Source organism: Myotis daubentonii, chromosome 6 (assembly GCF_963259705.1).
Source record: "Myotis daubentonii chromosome 6, mMyoDau2.1, whole genome shotgun sequence".
Taxonomy (NCBI): Eukaryota; Metazoa; Chordata; class Mammalia; order Chiroptera; family Vespertilionidae; genus Myotis; species Myotis daubentonii.
Window position 1 is genome coordinate 95,516,229 of NC_081845.1, and position 17,861 is coordinate 95,534,089.

General features: G+C 54.6%; 4 protein-coding genes across 5 annotated transcripts; 1 reads left to right on the top strand and 3 right to left on the bottom strand.

Annotated features, from left to right (window-relative positions):
- Window positions 1-173: 173 nt before the first annotated feature.
- On the bottom strand, window positions 174-1,391 carry PFDN6 (prefoldin subunit 6). Its single transcript, XM_059702009.1, has 4 exons — window positions 1,101-1,391; window positions 796-866; window positions 590-714; window positions 174-396 (listed from the first exon to the last, which is right to left on the bottom strand). The coding sequence occupies exons 1-4, from the start codon at window positions 1,162-1,164 to the stop codon at window positions 267-269; spliced, it is 390 nt and encodes a 129-aa protein (XP_059557992.1). The 5' UTR covers window positions 1,165-1,391; the 3' UTR covers window positions 174-266.
- Window positions 1,392-1,553: 162 nt separating this feature from the next.
- On the top strand, window positions 1,554-9,697 carry WDR46 (WD repeat domain 46). The gene is made up of 15 exons (XM_059702001.1): window positions 1,554-1,871; window positions 2,184-2,396; window positions 2,506-2,586; window positions 2,723-2,835; window positions 2,959-3,046; window positions 3,160-3,221; window positions 3,465-3,569; window positions 3,666-3,816; window positions 3,929-4,064; window positions 4,253-4,352; window positions 8,342-8,655; window positions 8,766-8,860; window positions 8,995-9,090; window positions 9,222-9,335; window positions 9,448-9,697. The coding sequence occupies exons 1-15, from the start codon at window positions 1,713-1,715 to the stop codon at window positions 9,547-9,549; spliced, it is 1,929 nt and encodes a 642-aa protein (XP_059557984.1). The 5' UTR covers window positions 1,554-1,712; the 3' UTR covers window positions 9,550-9,697.
- A 339-nt stretch (window positions 9,698-10,036) lies between these two features.
- Window positions 10,037-11,864, bottom strand: B3GALT4 (beta-1,3-galactosyltransferase 4). Of its 2 annotated transcripts, none has more exons than XM_059702006.1 (2): window positions 11,570-11,864; window positions 10,037-11,397 (listed from the first exon to the last, which is right to left on the bottom strand). In XM_059702006.1, the coding sequence occupies exon 2, from the start codon at window positions 11,372-11,374 to the stop codon at window positions 10,220-10,222; it is 1,155 nt and encodes a 384-aa protein (XP_059557989.1). In that variant the 5' UTR covers window positions 11,375-11,397; window positions 11,570-11,864; the 3' UTR covers window positions 10,037-10,219. The 2 variants fall into 2 exon arrangements, with proteins under 2 accessions (XP_059557989.1, XP_059557988.1); XM_059702005.1 differs by having other exon boundaries at window positions 11,507-11,863.
- Window positions 11,865-12,194: 330 nt separating this feature from the next.
- Window positions 12,195-17,783, bottom strand: RPS18 (ribosomal protein S18). The gene is made up of 6 exons (XM_059702007.1): window positions 17,660-17,783; window positions 17,099-17,197; window positions 12,768-12,854; window positions 12,584-12,685; window positions 12,407-12,498; window positions 12,195-12,311 (listed from the first exon to the last, which is right to left on the bottom strand). Exons 1-6 carry the CDS (start codon window positions 17,660-17,662, stop codon window positions 12,236-12,238), a joined length of 459 nt encoding a protein of 152 aa, XP_059557990.1. The 5' UTR covers window positions 17,663-17,783; the 3' UTR covers window positions 12,195-12,235.
- Window positions 17,784-17,861: the final 78 nt, after the last annotated feature.

Consider the following 17,861-nt stretch of genomic DNA (forward strand, 5'->3'; position numbering starts at 1 on the left):
TTTATATGCAGACGAGGCTTGAGATATTTCAGATTTTAGTCTCAAGAAAGGATGGGTTACTCTGTCACAAAGAACGATCCCAGTTGCAGGAATTTGGTCTTGAAGTAACAGGTGGTGTATATACATTAGGTGGAAGGGGCTGGGATAATGGATGAAGACAATTACAACAGAAGTGGCTGGTCAAGCAGCCAGGTGACTTCACATTTTATTAGCTACAGTGTAGACCCTAGAGCTGCCTGGGTTCCCCCTGCCCCCGGACCATAGGGTCAGGCCTTGCCAGGAGCCCCTGCCTTGGCCGCCTGCGCCCGCTGGAACTCCTGCTGCAGCTGCGCAAGGGTCTCCCTCTGTTGCTCTGACTGCTGCTCCAGGTCCCGGAGCTGGGATTCGTATCGCTTGCTGAGAAGAGGCAAGAGAGAGAAAGGAGCAAATCAGGGAGACTTACTGAGGATGCTGAAGGCAAGAAAGATCAGTGGACAACTTGAGATCTAGGGCAGGGAGGGGAAGGGGTTGGAGGACGTGGACCCCTGCAGTGGTTCCCAGCACCTCTCCTCGGTGGTGCCAGGCGCATCAGGGTGGGGGACAGACTCACATTTCAGCTGTGATATAGTCCAGTCTCTTGCCTACTGTGGCCCGAGCCTCCCCCAGCTCCTGTTTGACCAGCACGGGGCCCAGAAGTTTAAAGACCACGTTGGACGCATCCAGCAAGGCCAGTTCCTGGTGGAGGCGTGGGGCACAGGACGTCAGCACCCTGGCCAGGACCGCCCCTCCCTCCTTGCCCCACAGTCCCAGTCTCACCTCCTTCACGATATTGTTTTCTGTTAGTTGTGCTTCAAGCTTCTGCCGCCCTGACATGGATTTACTCAGGTCTGGGGGTGGGGGAGTGTGGGTGGCAGGAAAGACTTTATTAGAGAAAAGACACGTGCCCCCTGACCCCCACAATCCTAGTCAGAAGAAAACGGGGTGGGAGGCAGTCAGGCCGGGCGGCGCGGCAGGGGTGGGGAAGGAAGCATGGCCTGAGTACGGCTCTGGGTTCGGAGCGCGCGAAGGGGTCAGGGGTCGGGGCGAGGCTGCGCCGACCTCTCCCTCGCCCTTGCCCTTACCCTTCTGCAGCTGCTGGTATTTCTCCACTTCGCCCTGCAGCTTCTTCTGGATCAGCTCAGCCATGGCGGCGGCGAGCCTGCAGGAGAGGGGCGCCGGGTCTCACGCTCTGGAAGGCCCCGCGCTCCCGGCAATGGTCTGGCTCGCGGAGGTGACAGGTCTCCTGAGGGGCGGCCTCTCGGGGCACAGCGGCTTCTCCCTCCGTATCCACACGGCCCAGGCCGTAGCGAGTGGCAGTTGCAACAAGACCCCAAACCGAAACCCCGCCTCACTCTCGTTCTCCCTTCAGTAATTACAAACCCGGAAGTAAACAAAGGATGCTGGGAATGCTACCATCTGGTGCATGCCGGGAATTGTAGTTCAGACGCGTTTAGTAAGCGGCATTCTGTTAAAAATACAAATTTTGAAGATTCTAGGCAAGATGGGAAAACGAAGATGGAAAAATCAACCGCACCGTTTCTTGGGACCTGGTCCTGGACTTGCCTTTCTTTCGTTACTCGTGCATAAGCTGCCATTCGGAGGGGCGGGAGCAAGGTCCTCCTGGCCCCTTAAGGGCGAGCCGCCCTCATTCAAGATGGCGACTAAGGCTCCCCACCTGGTACAGCGCTGATTGGATGAGGGTTGGAGGACTTCCGGGAGATACCTGTGCGTCAGTGGGACAGCTGAGAGGAGTTTGCACGTGGATCGTCCGTGGGGTGGGCAGGATGGAGACTGCCCCCAAGCCGGGCAGGGATATCCCTCCCAAGAAAGACAAACTTCCGACCAAGAAAAAGGTAGAGATCTTCCTGGGGCGGAAGGAAGGTTTTCAGGCCCGGGGCCGGAGGGGCGGGGCACGGGCAGCGGACCATCAAGGCTGCTGATCTGCCCGTGGAAACCGCCACGGCCCAGCCGGCCTGATTCAGTGGTTGGGCATTGACCCATGAACCAGGAGGTCACGGCTGATTCCCAGTCGGGGCACATGCTATGGTTGCGAGCTCGATCCCCAGTGTGGGGCGTGCGGGAGGCAGCCGTTAATGATGGTCTCATCATTGGTGTTTCTCTCCCTTCCTCTCTGAAATTAATCATAATAATTATATATATAAAAGAGACCGCGGCGATACTGGGAGGAAGAGACCACTCCGACCGCTGCCGCCGCCTCTCCAGGGCCCCCTCCTAACAAGAAGAGGAATCGAGAGCTCTGCCCCCAGAAGCCAAAGAACACTCACACCCCAAAGAAGTCTCGCGTCTCCAAGAAGCCCCGGATCGTACAGAAACCCCGGGAACGGAGGGACGCGGAGCCGCCGCGGAGCTTGTCGGGGGTGAGCATGGGACCTGACAGGGCAGCGGGGCAAGTCGCCTTGTGCTTTGAGGGGGCCAAGGTTGGGGTCAATCCGAGCCCGTCAACGAATTGCCTCCTCCCTGCCCCAGGCCCAGGACCCATTCCCAGGCCCCGCCCCGGTCTCTGTGGAGGTTGCTCAGAAGTTCCGTCGCATTGATAAATCCAAAAAGGTGAGGGCCAGTCTGAGAGCGGGGTTGCAGGCGGGGCTGTCTGGATGAGATGGATGGAGGGGGACCAGGTGGCTCTCTCCTGACCTCACATGGTGTCTGTTTTAACCCCGTACCTTCCCCACCACCGATGTTATAGCTGCCACATTCTAAGCCCAAAACCCGAAGCCGGCTTGAGGTGGCTGAGGCTGAGGAAGAGGAAATCAGTGTCAAAGCCGCTCGTTCGGAGCTGCTGCTTGCAGAGGAGCCTGGGTGAGTGGCCCCTGATCCGGGCCTCTCCTGCCCCTGCTTCCTGGGACTGTCCTTTCCCGTGCCCTGTTGGCACACTTACCTCATAGTAGGAAGCTTCACTGCAGCTCCAACGCCCACTTGCAGGTTCCTGGAAGGGGAGGATGGGGAGGACACGGCAAAGATTCGCCAGGCGGACATCGTGGAGGCCGTGGACATTGCAAGTGCGGCCAAGGTGAGCCTGAGGATGGGGACGGGCCAGGCAAGACGAAGTGGGGACGAGCAGGGGGAATTACTGAAGTGAGCCATTTAGTTCTTCATTCTTTTTTAAATTCTTCCCTTGCCCAGCACTTTGACTTGAACTTGCGACAGTTTGGACCCTACAGGCTGAATTACTCTCAGACTGGGAGGTAAGGTTGAATTCTGGTGACTCTGGAAGTGGAATGAGGGCACGTCTCCTTAACCACTTCAGCCAGGCCCACCTCCTACCTGTGTGTGTTTGGTGGTTGATGTGGGATGTGTCCTGTGATTTGCTTGTGTGTGAGGGTAGGACATCTCTCACCTGGAGAGAAGGGGCTGGCGTGAAGCAGACCTCAAGTGGTCTGAGGGTGCTCCCCTGCATTGACACCCTGCTTGGTCCCCACCTTCAACAGACACTTGGCTTTCGGAGGGCGCCGGGGTCACGTGGCTGCCCTTGACTGGGTGACGAAGAAGCTCATGTGTGAGATCAACGTCATGGAGGCGGTGCGGGACATCCGGTCAGTGGCCTGTCCGTCGGGAGTCAGTGGCGGTGAGACAGCCCTTTTTGACTGAATGACAGCTGTGACCCCTGACCCCCTGCTCTGTCCTCCCAGGTTCCTGCATTCGGAGGCACTGCTTGCTGTCGCTCAGAACCGCTGGCTTCACATCTACGACAACCAGGGAATTGAACTCCACTGCATCCGCCGCTGCGACCGCGTCACACGACTTGAGTTCCTGCCTTTCCACTTCCTCCTGGCCACCTCTGTGAGTGGCTGTCAGCACAGGGCCTGGGTGGGAGCCCCTGAGAAGACCATGCCTCCTCTGGCACCCCAGCTGAGGGAGGACAGGGCAATCGGGACTGATTTCTCTCTCACAGTCAGAGACAGGCTTTCTGACCTACCTGGACGTGTCAGTGGGGAAGATTGTGGCAGCGCTGAATGCCCGGGCCGGACGGCTGGACGTCATGACCCAGAACCCTTACAATGCCGTCATCCATCTTGGACACAGCAATGGTGGGTCCCTGGCTGAGATTTGACTCTCTGACCATCCTACCCTGCTTTTCTCCTATATTTGTACTCCACCAGTCCCGTAAAGTTGCCCTTTTACCTTCCTCTCCGGGCTCCTCTTGGTCTAGAGTCGCCGTCTTTCCCAAGTTTAATCCCCTCGGTGCCCACTTTGGCTCTTCTCCTCTGACCGCCAGGTACTGTGTCCTTATGGAGTCCGGCCATGAAGGAGCCGTTGGCAAAGATTCTCTGTCACCGCGGTGGGGTCCGGGCTGTGGCAGTAGATTCTACAGGCACGTAAGTCACTTGTTTGGGCATGAGGTGCTGGTGGTCGCAGCTGGGTGGAAAGGTATGGAAGGCCGTGTGTCTTCAAGACTCTGCATCAAGCTGCCTGGGTTTAAATCCTGGTGTCACCACTGACCAGCCATGTGGGTGTGGGCACATTACATAACTCTGTGTGCCATACTTTCCTCACCCTGAGAGTGGGGACATGCGTGTCTAGCTCAAGGGTCAGCAAACTTTTTCTATAAAGAGCCAGGTAGGGCTGGCTGGCACGGCTCAGTGGTTAAGCATCGACCTATGAACTGGGACATCACGGTTCGATTCCTGGTCAGGGTACATGCCCTGGTAGTGGGCTCCATCCCCAGTGTGCGCTGTGCAGGCAGTAGCCAATTGATGATTCTCTCTCATCATTGATGTTTCTATCTCTCCCTCTCCTTTCCTCTCTGAAATCAATATATATATGTACATGTACATATATAGACATATATAAAAGCCAGATAGGAAATGTTTTAGGCTTTTCTGGCCAAGAGGCAAATTCCAGGGTATTATGTAGCTATTTGAATAATAAGAAAAAAAAGTATCACAAATTTTTAAACAATGAAATTCAAAATGTAATAATTGAATGCCATAATTTTTTTGCTTAATTGATATTCAAAGTTAGAGTTCGAAGTCATCAAACTGGACTGCAAATGTGTATCTGTTAAAGGTGATCTGTAGAGAGGTTTTACATATTTTATCCTTGAAAATGTCTTGCACACAGGCAGGTGATGAGACAGGTGGCCTGGGAGGTGCTCGGAGTGCTGTCCGGTTATAACCGTGTGGCTGCGACTCCAGCAGCAGCGCAAAGCGATCCATGTCAGTGTCTGTCTTGACCACTCTACTGTGCTAATGTAGCACGAAAGCAGTCAATGAGTGAATGTGGTTGTGTTCCAATAAGACTATTTGTGGACACAGTTTCCTGTAATTTTCTCGTCTTGAAATATTCTTTTTTTTTTTTTTTTTTTTTTTTAGTATATTTCGATTGATTTCAGAGAGAAAGGGGGAGAGAGAGAGAGAGAGACATCAGTGATAAGAGAGAATCATTAATCGGCGTCCCACACTGGGATCGTGGCCGCAACCCGGGCATGTGCCCTGACCAGGAATCGAACTGTGACCTCCTGGTTCATAGGTCGATGCTCAACCACTGAGCCACACTAGCCGGGCTTGAAATATTCTTTTGAATTTTCCCCCCAACCACTTAACGTAAAATCATTCTCAGCTGTGGGCGTTACGGATCTAGGTGGTGGGCCGGATTTGTTTGGCCGTAGTTTGCCGGTCCTGGGCTGAGCTCAAAAAGCTGCTGTAGGCGGTAAAGTGAGTTCAGGCACATGGAGCTTAGCATGGAGCCAGTGAACAGGGAGCCCCGCCTTCATTGTCCCGGCAGCAACACATGGTTCCCGTTAGGTCTGGCTGGTGTGAGGGCAGGGCGCTGGGTTTGCTTGGAATGTCTGGGCTTCCTGAGAGTATTTGCCTTTCACAGCTGTTCTGTCTGGTGTGTATGTGTGTGTGGATCTGGCGGAGTTTTTCACAGATTCCTGTGTGTTTTCTTCTAATTCCTTTCATTCATCAGGCCTTCTCGGGGCTCTGTGCTAAGGTTCGGGCAGAAGGATGAAGGGGCCATTGAGCCTGCCTGGGTGCAGTGTTCGTTACACTTTCTTCACAAAAACAGGTGGCAGTAGTTCTCAGGGATGATTGGCCAGGTGGGGCATCTAGTTGCTACTCAGCTGTCTCTGTCACCTCAGACTTGACGTGTCCATCACTGGATCGGACACCCGCCTCCCAGGCTCCTCCTTGCCTGCTCCTTTTCTGCCACATTTTCCTGTCGCGCACAATCTGACTTCTTGGACACCACTAGCTCGCGACACAGCCCCGTGTTCCTTGGCGTCCGGAGGAGCAGAACTTAAAAGCCCTGTTTGCCGAGTGCTGTCTGGGTGCCCAGGCTCTGCTGTTCATGAGCCCCGTGAAGTCCTGACTGCCGGTCCCTCAAAGGTCCCTGCACATCTGCTTCCCTCCATCCTTGCTGTCTCCGTGGGCATGTGTGGTGCTCGCAGCCTGCTTCCAGCCCCAAGCCTTCCTCCTGCCTTGTTCCCCGGGAGCTGTCAGAGCAGCCTCCCCACAGCTGCTTTCCTCCTTTTCCAGCTGCTCAAGAATCCTCTACATTAACTAGAAACGACGTACATACCTTTATTTTTAAGTTGTTTGAAAGGAAATCAGGAAAAGGAAAAGCGAAGTGGCCCCACCTTATGAAAGTCTCCAGGGGCTTGGGCCCCTTAGACTCCCAGAGTTGTATTTTTGGTGCCAAGTGAATTGGTTCTGCCTCTTTGGCCCCATAGCTGGGCCAGCCTGGCCCGTGCGAGGCCTGTCCCAGGCTGGCTGCCTTCTGAGCTGTGGTTTGCCTTCTGGGGCGGCCTGGGCCAGCTGCTCCTCTTCCCGGGCGTAATGAGCTTGTTCACTGAGCTTTGCTCAACACCAGTGCAGAATGGCTCCGGTCTCTGACCGCAGGCTCAGCCCCCAGGTCCTCTGCAGGGGCTCCAGAGATGAGGCTCGCCTCTTCCATAAGGCTTTCTGGAATCCGTGGTGATTGGATTCTCAAAGCTGGACTGTTTACCACGCTTAGTCACATGGTAGCGAAGCCTGGATGCCCACCTGGTATTTGCAAAAATTCCCAGAGGTGGGTGAGGAGTCAGGATGTGCCCGGATTTGTTGGTGCACGGAAGGGTGTGGCCCTGTGTCCCAGGAGCCCTTAGTGGGAGCTGGGCCCTGATAGTCTTGTCAGAAGTATCCAGCTGGGCCTTTGCTCTTAGGAACTCCCAGTCCCCTCCGGGGCTCATAGCCACAGCTAGAGAGAGCATCCTTGGCCCTTTGCAAATGTGCGTCTCCTGGTCTGGCTGGTTCCTCTCCAGCCTCCCTCGCCGAGGAACTGTTTGAACGTAGGCAGAAAGGCTAGCCTCTGACAATAAACTAGTGCAGTGCCCAATTCCTTGAGAGGATCGGTCAGCCACCTCGCCCTCCTCTGGGGAAGAGGGTGGAGTAGGGCCCTCTGGCACATGGCTTCCTAAGGTTTCCTCAGGTCCATGCAGTCTTCCGTGGTGGCTTGTGATGGCCAGAGGGCCCGGCTGGGGCGTTGGATCCCAGTCTGACTTGACAGCCCCTGCAACTTGTCCCCTGCTGACCCTCCTGGCCTGTTTCCTGCCAGTCCTGGAAACACCCCGCCCCCTCCCCCTCCTCTCCGTTCACCCATTTGTACCTGCTGTGTCTGCTTCTGCTTTCTTTCTTTTTTTTTTAAAATATATTTTATTGATTTTTTACAGAGAGGAAGAGAGAGGGATAGAGATTTAGAAACATCGATGAGAGAGACACATCGATCAGCTGCCTCCTGCACACCTCCCACTGGGGACGTGCCCACAACCCAGGTACATGCCCTTGACTGGAATCGAACCTGGGACCTTTCAGTCCGCAGGCCAATGCTCGAGTCTAGCCACTGAGCCAAACCGGTTAGGGCTGCTTCTGCTTTCTTGAGAATTGCTGGGAATGGCTCAAATCCCAGTCTCCCCAGGAAGGCCTCCTGACCACTGCAGTCCATCCGCCCTCCCCTTTGCTGAGCCGCCGTGTTCCGTCTGTGCAGTGGAACATCACATTTAGGTACACGCCATGGGCATTCTCTCTTTGGTTCACGTCTTGAGTACGTTAGAGGGCAGATACTAAAGAATAGGCCTGCCTTGAATCCTAGCTCTACCTCTCACCCTGCTTTCCTTCCTCTGAGCTGTTTCATTTGTAAAAAGGAAATTCCACATAGTACAGAGTTGTGTGACGTGTGACCAGGAGGCTGTCTGCAGTATTCGTTGTGATGGTTGTGGTTACCATCAGTCTTTTTTATCCCCAACCAAACTTGATGCCTGGACTCGGCCACAGGCCTGCTCAGTAACCCCTCACTACAAAGTAATTGGTCCTCCCTGATCCCCCAGGTACATGGCCACCTCTGGCCTGGACCACCAGCTGAAGATCTTTGACTTGCGAGGGACGTTCCAGCCTCTGAGTGCTCGGACCCTGCCCCAGGGAGCAGGGCACCTGGCCTTCTCCCAGCGGGGACTGCTGGCTGCAGGAATGGGTGATGTGGTCAACATATGGGCAGGGCAGGGCAAGGCCAGCCCACCCTCCCTGGAGAAGCCCTATCTCACCCACCGGCTCTCGGGCCACGTGCATGGCCTTCAGTTCTGCCCCTTTGAAGATGTGCTGGGGGTGGGGCACAGCGTGGGCATCACCAGCATGCTGGTCCCTGGTAAGTGGGCCAAGGGGTGGGCCTGAGATAGCCGGGAGCAAGGGGTCTGGTCAGGCTGGAGTGCTGAGCTGGATTCTTGCTTATGACTCCACGCTCTTCCCTCCCTCCAGGGGCTGCTGAGCCCAACTTTGACGGCCTGGAGAGTAATCCGTACAGGAGCCGGAAGCAGAGGCAGGAGTGGGAGGTGAAGGCCCTGCTGGAGAAGGTGAGGATGTGGGGCTGGGGCAAGCTCTCCTACTGGGGGTCTTGGAAAGAGTTGGATTCAGCAATGCCTGGCTGCAGTCCCTCTTTGGGGTCACCCTCCTCACCCATTCCTGTCCCTCTCTCTGACACCTCCAGGTACCTGCAGAGCTCATCTGTCTGGACCCGCGAGCCCTGGCAGAGGTTGATGTCATCTCTTTGGAGCAGGCCAAGAAGGAACGGATAGAGAGGCTGGTAAGGAGCAGACCCGAGTCCCAGGCGCACCCTCACCCACCACATCCGGAAGTGTGGTCCAGCAGGTGGGTGCTGCCACAGAGCCCTGTCTCCGAGGCTGTTACAGACTTCACTCCTGTCCCCTGCCCCAGGGCTACGACCCAGAGTCCAAGGCTCCCTTCCAGCCAAAGCCGAAGCTGAAGGGCCGAAGCTCCACAGCAAGCCTGGTGAAGAGGAAGAGGAAGGTCATGGACGAGGAACACAGGGTAAAGGAGCATTTGGGGGTGGGCCAGGCCTCCCACGGGCTGTACCCTCCTTCTGCTGGTGCCTCTGTCCTTGCCAGCCTGCCACTTCACACTTTGCCCCCTATCTTCCCAGGACAAAGTCCGACGGAGCCTTGAGCAGCAGCCACAGAAGCAAGAGAAGGCGGCCAAGCCCTCGGGGGCCCGGCCATCTGCCCTGGACAGATTTGTGCGCTGAGCCAGGCTCCAGGATGGCCCGGGAACAACACTCCCTCCCCAAGATCACCTGTGGGGGGAATTCCTGTTCCCTGGAATGAGGAGGGGCAGGTGCCCCTTCCCCAACTGGGAATAGACAGCGGGCTCCTGGGGTGGGTGGGTATTAAAGAAGAAAGAAGTTTTTGGGTAATGTGTCTGGATCATCCTGTGTACTTGTCCCTTTCCTTTGCCCAGCCTGGGGCTGCTCTAGGCTCCAATGGTCATGTGTCCCGCCCCCACCCACCCCCACCCCATCTCGTGGTTGCTGTGGCCTTATCTTTGCTCTTTAGGGGTTTTTCTCCTCAAAGAGGCTGTGAGATGTGCTTCCCACCCGGCAGGGCTGGCAGGGCCCAGGCTCCCCAGGCTTGTGTGCCGGGACTCCTGGTGCGGACCACACTGCACTCGAAGAAGTAGAGAGACAGATTTATTGAGGGGCTCCTGCCCCTCTCCTGCCATGGGTGGGGGATGACCATCTTTGGGGCTGGCAGGCCAGACCCTGGGTTTCCCCTGTATCCTTCAGGCTTCAGTGACAGACTGAGCGTCTGGTGTCAGGAAACTGTCCCGCTGCAGCCAGATGCCTTGGGCCCGGGAGAACGTGGGGGAGCTGGCTGGCCCTCAGCGCCTCACTCCCGCCATGGCCATGGCCCGGGTCCTCAGCTGTGGAGCCAGGCTATCACCCGGCACCGCAGGATGCCCAGGACTCCCTGGAGCCAGGAGCAGAAGGGCGCGGTCCTTTCCCCAGCGGGGCCGCCCACCAGCCTCCAGGCTTCCTGCATCTTCCAGGGGTCCAGCCTGTGGGATGTCAGCAGGAATTTCCCATAGCAGCACCGGTCCAAGGGATAGTGGGTGGCGCCAGCCAGCTTGACACAGTGGGTTGGGGTGAGGCCTCCCCGTCGGGCACTTACCCCCACAAAGACATCTTCCAGTGGCAGAGGGGGCGCCCGGCTGGCCACTTTGAGGATGAGCTGCACAGCGGAAGCTGACAACACATATCCAGTGCCCGAGGCATAGGGTGGGAAAGGGCCCCAGGTGGCAGGCCACTGCGCCTCCGATATTTGGTGCTTGCTCCCTGGAGTCCGAGAGGGGTGCACCCGCCAGTGCACACGGCCCAGGTACAAAAGAGGCATGGGCTGACTCACCAGGGTGGGGCGGCCTCCTTTCCGCTCTCCATCTCCAGCCCCAGCCTCTCCCTGGGGCTCCATGCCCCTCTCCCATTGCTCCCAACGGCCCCCTCGCCGGACCAGCTCTGATACCAGTTCCGGAACGTTGACAAACACATCGTCGTCGGTCTTGAGGATGTAGCGGGCCATGGGGCAGTGTTTGTCCGCCCAGCTCAGCCCGCTGAGCGTCTTGAGGGTCAGGTTGCGGTAGGAGTCGTGGAAGGCCGCCTGCAGTATGTCCCCCTGGGCCACTGACTCCCGTTCCAGGTCGTTCTCATGGGAGCCCCGGGTGGGATGCCGCCCGCCGGGCTCTCCCAGGAGAAAGAGAGTCTGCACCCTAAGCCCGCGGGCCTCGCGCTGCCCGCCCCACGAGGCCCGAATGGCGTTTCTCTGGTTGAGGTTCTCGGGGGCCGTGCACACCAGGATGAGCAGGAAGGGAGGGGCGCCGGGGCCACCGCAGGCGTCCTCGTTGGGGATCAGGAGACGCGGCAGGGCCAGGGGCGGCCCTGGCGAGGCCGGTGCGGGGAGCAGGGAGGCTAGCGAGAGGCTCAGCAGCTCCTCCCCGAGGCCCGAGGGCCCGAAGAGGGTCCAGACAATCGCTAGCAGCAGGGCCGCGAGGAGCAGGCGCCGGAAGAGGCTATGGGGCATGGCGTGGCGCAGTCAGAGGGAGCCTGGCGGGGGAGATGGAGGGCGGTTGGAGGGCGCGGAGCCGGCTCTCGGCAGCCCGAGGCCCTAACCGACCGCGCCGAGGCTGGGGCGAGCGGAGGCGGCGGGCGGTACCTGCGCCATAAGGTGCGGAGACTCGGGCGCGGGAGGCTGGGGCTGGAGCTGCGGGGAGGTTACCTGGTCGCTGCCCCGCCACCGCGAAGCTCCGCTCCATGGCTGGCTGAGCTGCCGCACCGGCGCCTCCCGCCGGCGCGGAGCTGAGCGGCAGTCCCGCCCCTTCCCGGAGGGTGTGGCTCCGCGCGTTCCCAGACCCGCCCGCAGCACCAGAGGGGCACTTTCTGGGGACCGGAAAGTAATTGGACCAGCGCGTGTTGACGTACATCTTCCTCCCCAACCACGTGTTGGCTCCGGGCGCCGAGACCCTCAGTTCCGTATCAAAGAAATTGCACCCCGCCCCCAACTTTTCAACACCCGAGTCCCATACCGTAGGGACCTAGGATGGCCAAAACCTGCAAAAACTCACCGGACCTGCAGACTCCAACTACCTGCACCTCCCCTCCAGCCCCAGGGAAAACTGGTTGGGCTCCCCCTACAGGCTGACTAGCCCCACCTCCTCATACCTGAAGAGGGTGGGAAGGGAGGGACACCATTGCTGCCTTAAACCAAAACCAAGGGCATGGTTTGGGTAGCTGGGTGGGCACATCAGTGGAGACTTGGGAAAATGACCAACAGGGTCCTCATGACAGCTAGCATTCCCTGGCAATGTCCCCAGAAGAAGCAAGAAAAGTGACAAAGGAAGCCATAGGTGTATAAACTATTTATTAACAGACGAGGCCTACAGACTTATTTCTTCTTGGACACACCCACAGTGCGACCCCGGCGGCCTGTGGTCTTGGTGTGCTGGCCTCGAACACGAAGACTGTGGGCGAGAAAAGGATCACAGGTCATTCACATCACACAAAACAGGGAAGAGAAGGCAGCTCCAAGGGGAAGGAGACCTCCACCCAGACTCACCCCCAGAAGTGGCGCAGCCCTCTGTGGGCCCGAATTTTCTTCAGCCGCTCCAGGTCTTCACGAAGCTTGTTGTCCAGACCATTGGCCAGGACCTGGATTGAGAAGAGGGTGAGGGATGCTTCATTACCCCCGACCTCCACTGCCGGCCTTTCTTCACTCTCTCATCTCAATACACACCTGGCTGTATTTCCCGTCCTTCACATCCTTCTGTCTGTTCAAGAACCAGTCTGGAATCTTGTACTGGCGTGGGTTCTGCATAATGGTGATCACACGTTCCACCTGGCAGGCAGGACACAGGTCAGATCCCGATGGCACCATTCCGAGGCAGGCCCAGCCCACAGGCCCCCTTCCGGGTCCTCACCTCGTCCTCTGTGAGCTCTCCTGCCCGCTTGGTGAGGTCGATGTCTGCTTTCCTCAACACCACATGAGCATATCTTCGCCCTACACCCTGAGAGGTTGTGGAATTGGGCTGGAGTTATTTTTTTGGTTCCCTTTATCACCCCAGTTGTTAAAAAAAGCAAAGTTAGGGCCTGCAATTGTCTAGTGCCGTGGTTGGCAAACTGCGGCTCCCGAGCCACATGAGGCTCTTTGGCCCCCTCTGAGTGTGGCTCTCCCTAAGCTTTAGGAGTACCCTAATTAAGTTAATAACAATGTACCTACCTCTATGGTTTGTTTAAAAAATTTGGCTCTCAAAAGAAATTTCAATCGTTGTACTGTTGATATTTGGCTCTGTTGACTAATGAGTTAGCCGACCACTGGTCTAGTGCCTGCTCACATGACCTGCACCTCACCCACTTTTCCAGATAAGGAGCTTAACGATTAAGTAGAAGAGGAAAATAGTTTTGTTCAGGCACAGGGCTGGACCAAGAACTTGGGGCAGATATCACCTGGAAAGCAGGAACGCCTTTCCTATTGCCCAGCATGTGCACTTCCTGATAAATGCTGGCTATCAGACAGAGCAGCGGCACAAAGAGCCTGGCACTTGAAGCTGATACAGGTTCAAAACAGGTCTGTTGGTCCGCAGGCTTGATCAGATAGGGCTGTCAGCTCCTGGAAACTTTAAAGGTCTTTGGACCAGCCACTGCATGCCATGATCAGTGTTAGGTATTAATTTTAGAGAGGAAGAGGGGGAGAAACATCCATTTGTTGTTGCACTTATTTATGCCCTTACAGTTGTTTCTTGTATATATCTTGATGGGGGACTGAACCCACAATCTTGCTGTATTGGGACGCATTCTAATTAACTGAGCTAGCTGGCCAGGGCCACAATGATCAGTTTTTAAAGATCACAAGCTTGATTCTGTCGGTACTCAAAGTTGACCAGGCCCTAGAGAACTTATTGCCCACATCAAACTTACTGGTGGCATCATATAAACACCAACCAAACAGATCTGGACAGTGAAGGATGGTGACCTGGGTTCAATAGTGCCCCCCCCCCCCCAATGTATTTCCACCCAGAATCTCACATTAGGAATCTTTGAAAATATGGTCAGAATGAGGCCTATACTGCATCAGGACACCCCTAAATCCAATGACCCTATCTCACTAAAGGAGAGGACATGGAGACAAAGAGGAAAAGCCATGTGATAACTAAGTCAAGAATTTGGAGTGGTGTGGCTGTTAAGACAAAGGAATATTGAGGATTGCTGGTGACTACCAGAGGGTAGAAGAGGAAGACAGAATTCCTTGAGCCTACAGAGGGAGCATGCCCTGTGGACACCTTGATCTTGGCTATTTGGTCTACAGAACTGAGACCAGGTTCTGCTGTTTTAAGCCAAATCCGTGGTAACCTGTTACAACAGCCCAAAGAGAGTTGGTATTTCCTCTGTAAGAAAGTGACCTACGGCCCTGGCCAGTGTGGCTCCATTAGTTGGAGCCTAGTCCCATGTACCAAAGGGTCTCAGGTTCAATTCCCTGTTAGGGCACATGCCCCGGTTGCAGGTCCCATCCCAAGCAGAGGTGTGAATGGGAGGCAACGGATTTCTCCCTCCCTTATAAAAAAAATAAATAAATAAACCCTCAGGTATATTTAATATGTGCAGATAAAATAGTATATGTTTGAGATTTACTTTAAAATATGTGTGGAAAGGGCATAGATGAAACCAGATTTTTAGTTTTAGCTAGATGATACAGTAAACACCTCGATTTTATGGACACTGATTTAATAGACTTCGGATTTAATGGACAAAATTTCCAGTCTGTATGTCATATGTGAAAATGAACACCCTATTAATAACCAATATCAACCTATAATTAAAACAGGTTGTTATTCAGTTATTTTTAACAAAATGTAGCAAGTAGGCCATACAGTTGGAAAAACACTAATTTCACTGACAAACATTACACAGCTACAATTAGTCTACATATTTAAGTCCAAGTTTCACTGCTTGTAAACTATGTTCAGGGAATGATTAGCACATCATCACACTGCATCGTATGAGATAATTGGTTCTATTGTCGTGGGACTTTATGCAGCAGTTTTTAATGTTTTTATTGATGTTAGAGATAGAGGAAGGGAGGGAGAGGTAGAAGTGAGGAGGGCTACTGCCCCCTACTGGGACCAGCCCACACCTGGACATGTCACACCAGCCAGGGCTCTGCAGTGGTTCTAACTCGTGCCAGGACGGGTGTTCCCCAGCTGGTGCATTTGTTTACTCATGGTGACCGCTGAACACACACACTTACTAGACCTATTAAGTATAAACTTAAAATCACAGTAAAACATAAAAAACTGTGAAATTAAAGTTTTCATACCTAATTTTAATTGCACAAACGTTCCTACATAAGTAAAAACAGGTAAACCAGATCCACAGATGCCATCTTTTCCATCCAGACTACACTACAGGGAACAGTCATGTTTGTAGTCCAAGGGCCTGGACCACGTTATAGAAGAGCTAATACTCTGAAAGCATTTAGAGAAGTACTGCTCACAGGGACACTGGCATTTTGGCAGGACAAGTGTTCCTTATACTTCCCAGTCATTAGTAACCCAGATGAGTTATCCAAGAACAGAAGACCAGGCAGCCCTAAAAGACACCCATAGCAAAAATCTACAAGCGGAGGTAAAAACCCCAGGAAGGGAAAACAGCAGAGAAATTGTGCAGGATCTTTATTACCTCTCAACACACTCTTCTTGCTATCTTCCATTCCATTCCTCACCCTTCCCGTAATTAACTGTGCTGACCACTTTAGAAGAACCCCTCCCTCCACTCAGGCTGCCTTTCCCCATCCTGGGTCCTTAACAAAAGACCAAGCTTTAGTTCTCTTACCAGAGGAAGAGCTAGCTGCCTTTGCTGGCTCTTCACAAAATTAGCAAAAACCTCATCTATAGAAATAACTTTCCCAATGATAAGCAGGACATCAGGACCCCTAGAGACTTCATTCAGTACCTGAAACTGCTTCGGTGGTGCTGTTCTTTCTAAGTATATTTTTATTGATTCCGGAGAGGGAGAGGGAGAGGGAGAGGGAGAGGGAGAGAGGGAGAAACACCAACCATAGATTGGCTGCCTCCTGCACGCCTCCTACTGGGGATCAAGCATGTGCCCTGACCTGGAATCAGACCTCCTGGTTCGTGGGCCCTCGCTCAACCAGTGAGCCAACACCGGCTGGGAGGGTTGTTTTAAGTTGACAAGTTATAACACAGATTTAACTAATGAGTGCAAAACCAACTAATTTTGAAGAGGCAGTTTAACAGAAGCACCCCATTAACCACAGCCACCCTTTACCATTCATTTGTCTTATTACAACCCTTCGAAAAGGAGCTTCTGTACTTATTTATACTGCCTTACTAGTTCCCCACAACAGAAGCAACCTTCTTACAAAGGGTAAGCTATGCTCCCTGCAGTACAGAATTAAGAACCAAGGGAATTTGATGAACCTAGGATTTTAGTTTTAAACTCATCAGTTTCCTTCAAAATTCTCTGACACCAGGCAAAAGCATCCCTGATAACTTCCATGCCCTAATACTGCTTGAGCACCTATCACACAAGCTGGGAACTGTGAGGAGACAGGACTAGCTCCAACCCTGGTGCACGCACATCCTGATGGGAAAAGTAGTCATTCGGCCACCTCCACACTAATCACAAGTATTCCAGAGAACAAAAACAGAATGGGAACATGCCCCCCTTTGGCTCCAAGAGTCCGTTTGGTGAAGGGAGATACCCCAGCTTGCATTCACCCACTTATTTCACGCGAGGAGCCAAGTACTGGTTCCCGCTTCAGCTGGACAGAGGCAATGACTTTCACCTCTGGAAATGTGAGGAAACATCCTGCTCATGATGTAGCGACATCCCTCCCACCTATGTCCCTTCACGCTTGGGATCTGTTGGCATGTCTACCCACCCAAGATGCACAATTATCCGATTTATGGGGCATAGAAATGTCACAGGCAGGGCTGCTGTTGTGATGCACTGAGGGAAGGAGGCACAAACCAAACCCAGGATGACCTCCAGAGGAGGGCTGAGGGCCCAGGAAAATCCTGGCGAACTCATGTAGACAAACCCACTCCCCACCCCCAGGTGAACTCTTCCGGCCTGACCCGACTTTACCTTCCGGGTGAACGTGGAAAGGGGCTCAGGGTTCCCCAGCAGCTGAGGTGACCTGGTTGGGGCTTGTTTCACCTTGCCTCACTTACAGCTTAGGTCTTAACCACCTCAGCCTCGTTTACAGTCTCCACTCCTCGCCCTCCTTTACCTTAATTGCAGTGATGGCAAAGGCTATTTTCCGCCGCCCATCGATATTGGTGTTGAGTACTCGCAAAATGTGCTGGAACTTCTCAGGAATCACTAGAGACTGGCAGAGATTGGGGGAGAAAGCAGACACCGTGAACTAGCAAATCACAACCTGACAGGAACGTTAAACTCGTCACACAGGGAGCCAGGTGCCCCCGCGGGTTTCCACCAACTGCAAACTCCTTAGTCCTGCGGACACAGGAACGGGAAGCGTTGGGGTTGGGGCAATGCAACCTCTGGGAGGACAAATCTCCTGCCTGTCTGCAAGGTACTCTGAGTGCGGAGGCAGCGGTCCCCCCGCACGCCCAAGCCTTTCGCTGCTTTCGAGCGCCCGGGGAGCGACTCTTCCTCCGGCCCCACTGCCCAGAAACGGAAGTCTCTAGTCGTTCCTTCCCAGGGCGCGATCCAAAGTTCCACACAGAAAGTTGCAGGCCCCTAAAGCGGGGCGTTTTCGGCTCCCTGATAGCAGACCTTCCCTGCCCGGTCCGATGTCGCCGGATCCCCGGACGGATTCGAGTCTTACCATGGCGGCAGCGGCGTGCAGGCCTCCTGTGGAAAAGAAAGCGGAAGTTACGTAATAGTCTTATATAGCGAGCGGGCGGAAGGGGCGGGGTGATGTTGGTGTAGCTTCCGGAAACGGCTTGTGCCGGCGTCCACTAGACTTCAGAGTCTGAATTAGCCGCTACAACTTCCGGCGTGCTCTCTTCACAGCTCGTAGCGTTCTG

What these genes read in the sequence shown, in the direction of transcription:
- PFDN6 (XM_059702009.1), bottom strand. Translation starts at nt 1,164, where the DNA reads ATGGCTGAGCTGATCCAGAAGAAGCTGCAGGGCGAAGTGGAGAAATAC. An exon ending in ATACCAGCAGCTGCAGAAGG is followed by an intron (nt 867 to 1,100) that starts GTAAGGGCAAGG and finishes CCCCACCCCCAG; the next exon opens with ACCTGAGTAAATCCATGTCA. An exon ending in GACTATATCACAGCTGAAAT is followed by an intron (nt 397 to 589) that starts GTGAGTCTGTCC and finishes GCCTCTTCTCAG; the next exon opens with CAAGCGATACGAATCCCAGC.
- WDR46 (XM_059702001.1), top strand. Translation starts at nt 1,713, where the DNA reads ATGAGGGTTGGAGGACTTCCGGGAGATACCTGTGCGTCAGTGGGACAG. An exon ending in CGCCGCGGAGCTTGTCGGGG is followed by an intron (nt 2,397 to 2,505) that starts GTGAGCATGGGA and finishes TCCCTGCCCCAG; the next exon opens with GCCCAGGACCCATTCCCAGG. An exon ending in GCATTGATAAATCCAAAAAG is followed by an intron (nt 2,587 to 2,722) that starts GTGAGGGCCAGT and finishes CCGATGTTATAG; the next exon opens with CTGCCACATTCTAAGCCCAA.
- B3GALT4 (XM_059702006.1), bottom strand. Translation starts at nt 11,374, where the DNA reads ATGCCCCATAGCCTCTTCCGGCGCCTGCTCCTCGCGGCCCTGCTGCTA.
- RPS18 (XM_059702007.1), bottom strand. An exon ending in TTGCCATCACTGCAATTAAG is followed by an intron (nt 12,855 to 17,098) that starts GTAAAGGAGGGC and finishes ACAACCTCTCAG; the next exon opens with GGTGTAGGGCGAAGATATGC. An exon ending in GAGAGCTCACAGAGGACGAG is followed by an intron (nt 12,686 to 12,767) that starts GTGAGGACCCGG and finishes CCTGCCTGCCAG; the next exon opens with GTGGAACGTGTGATCACCAT.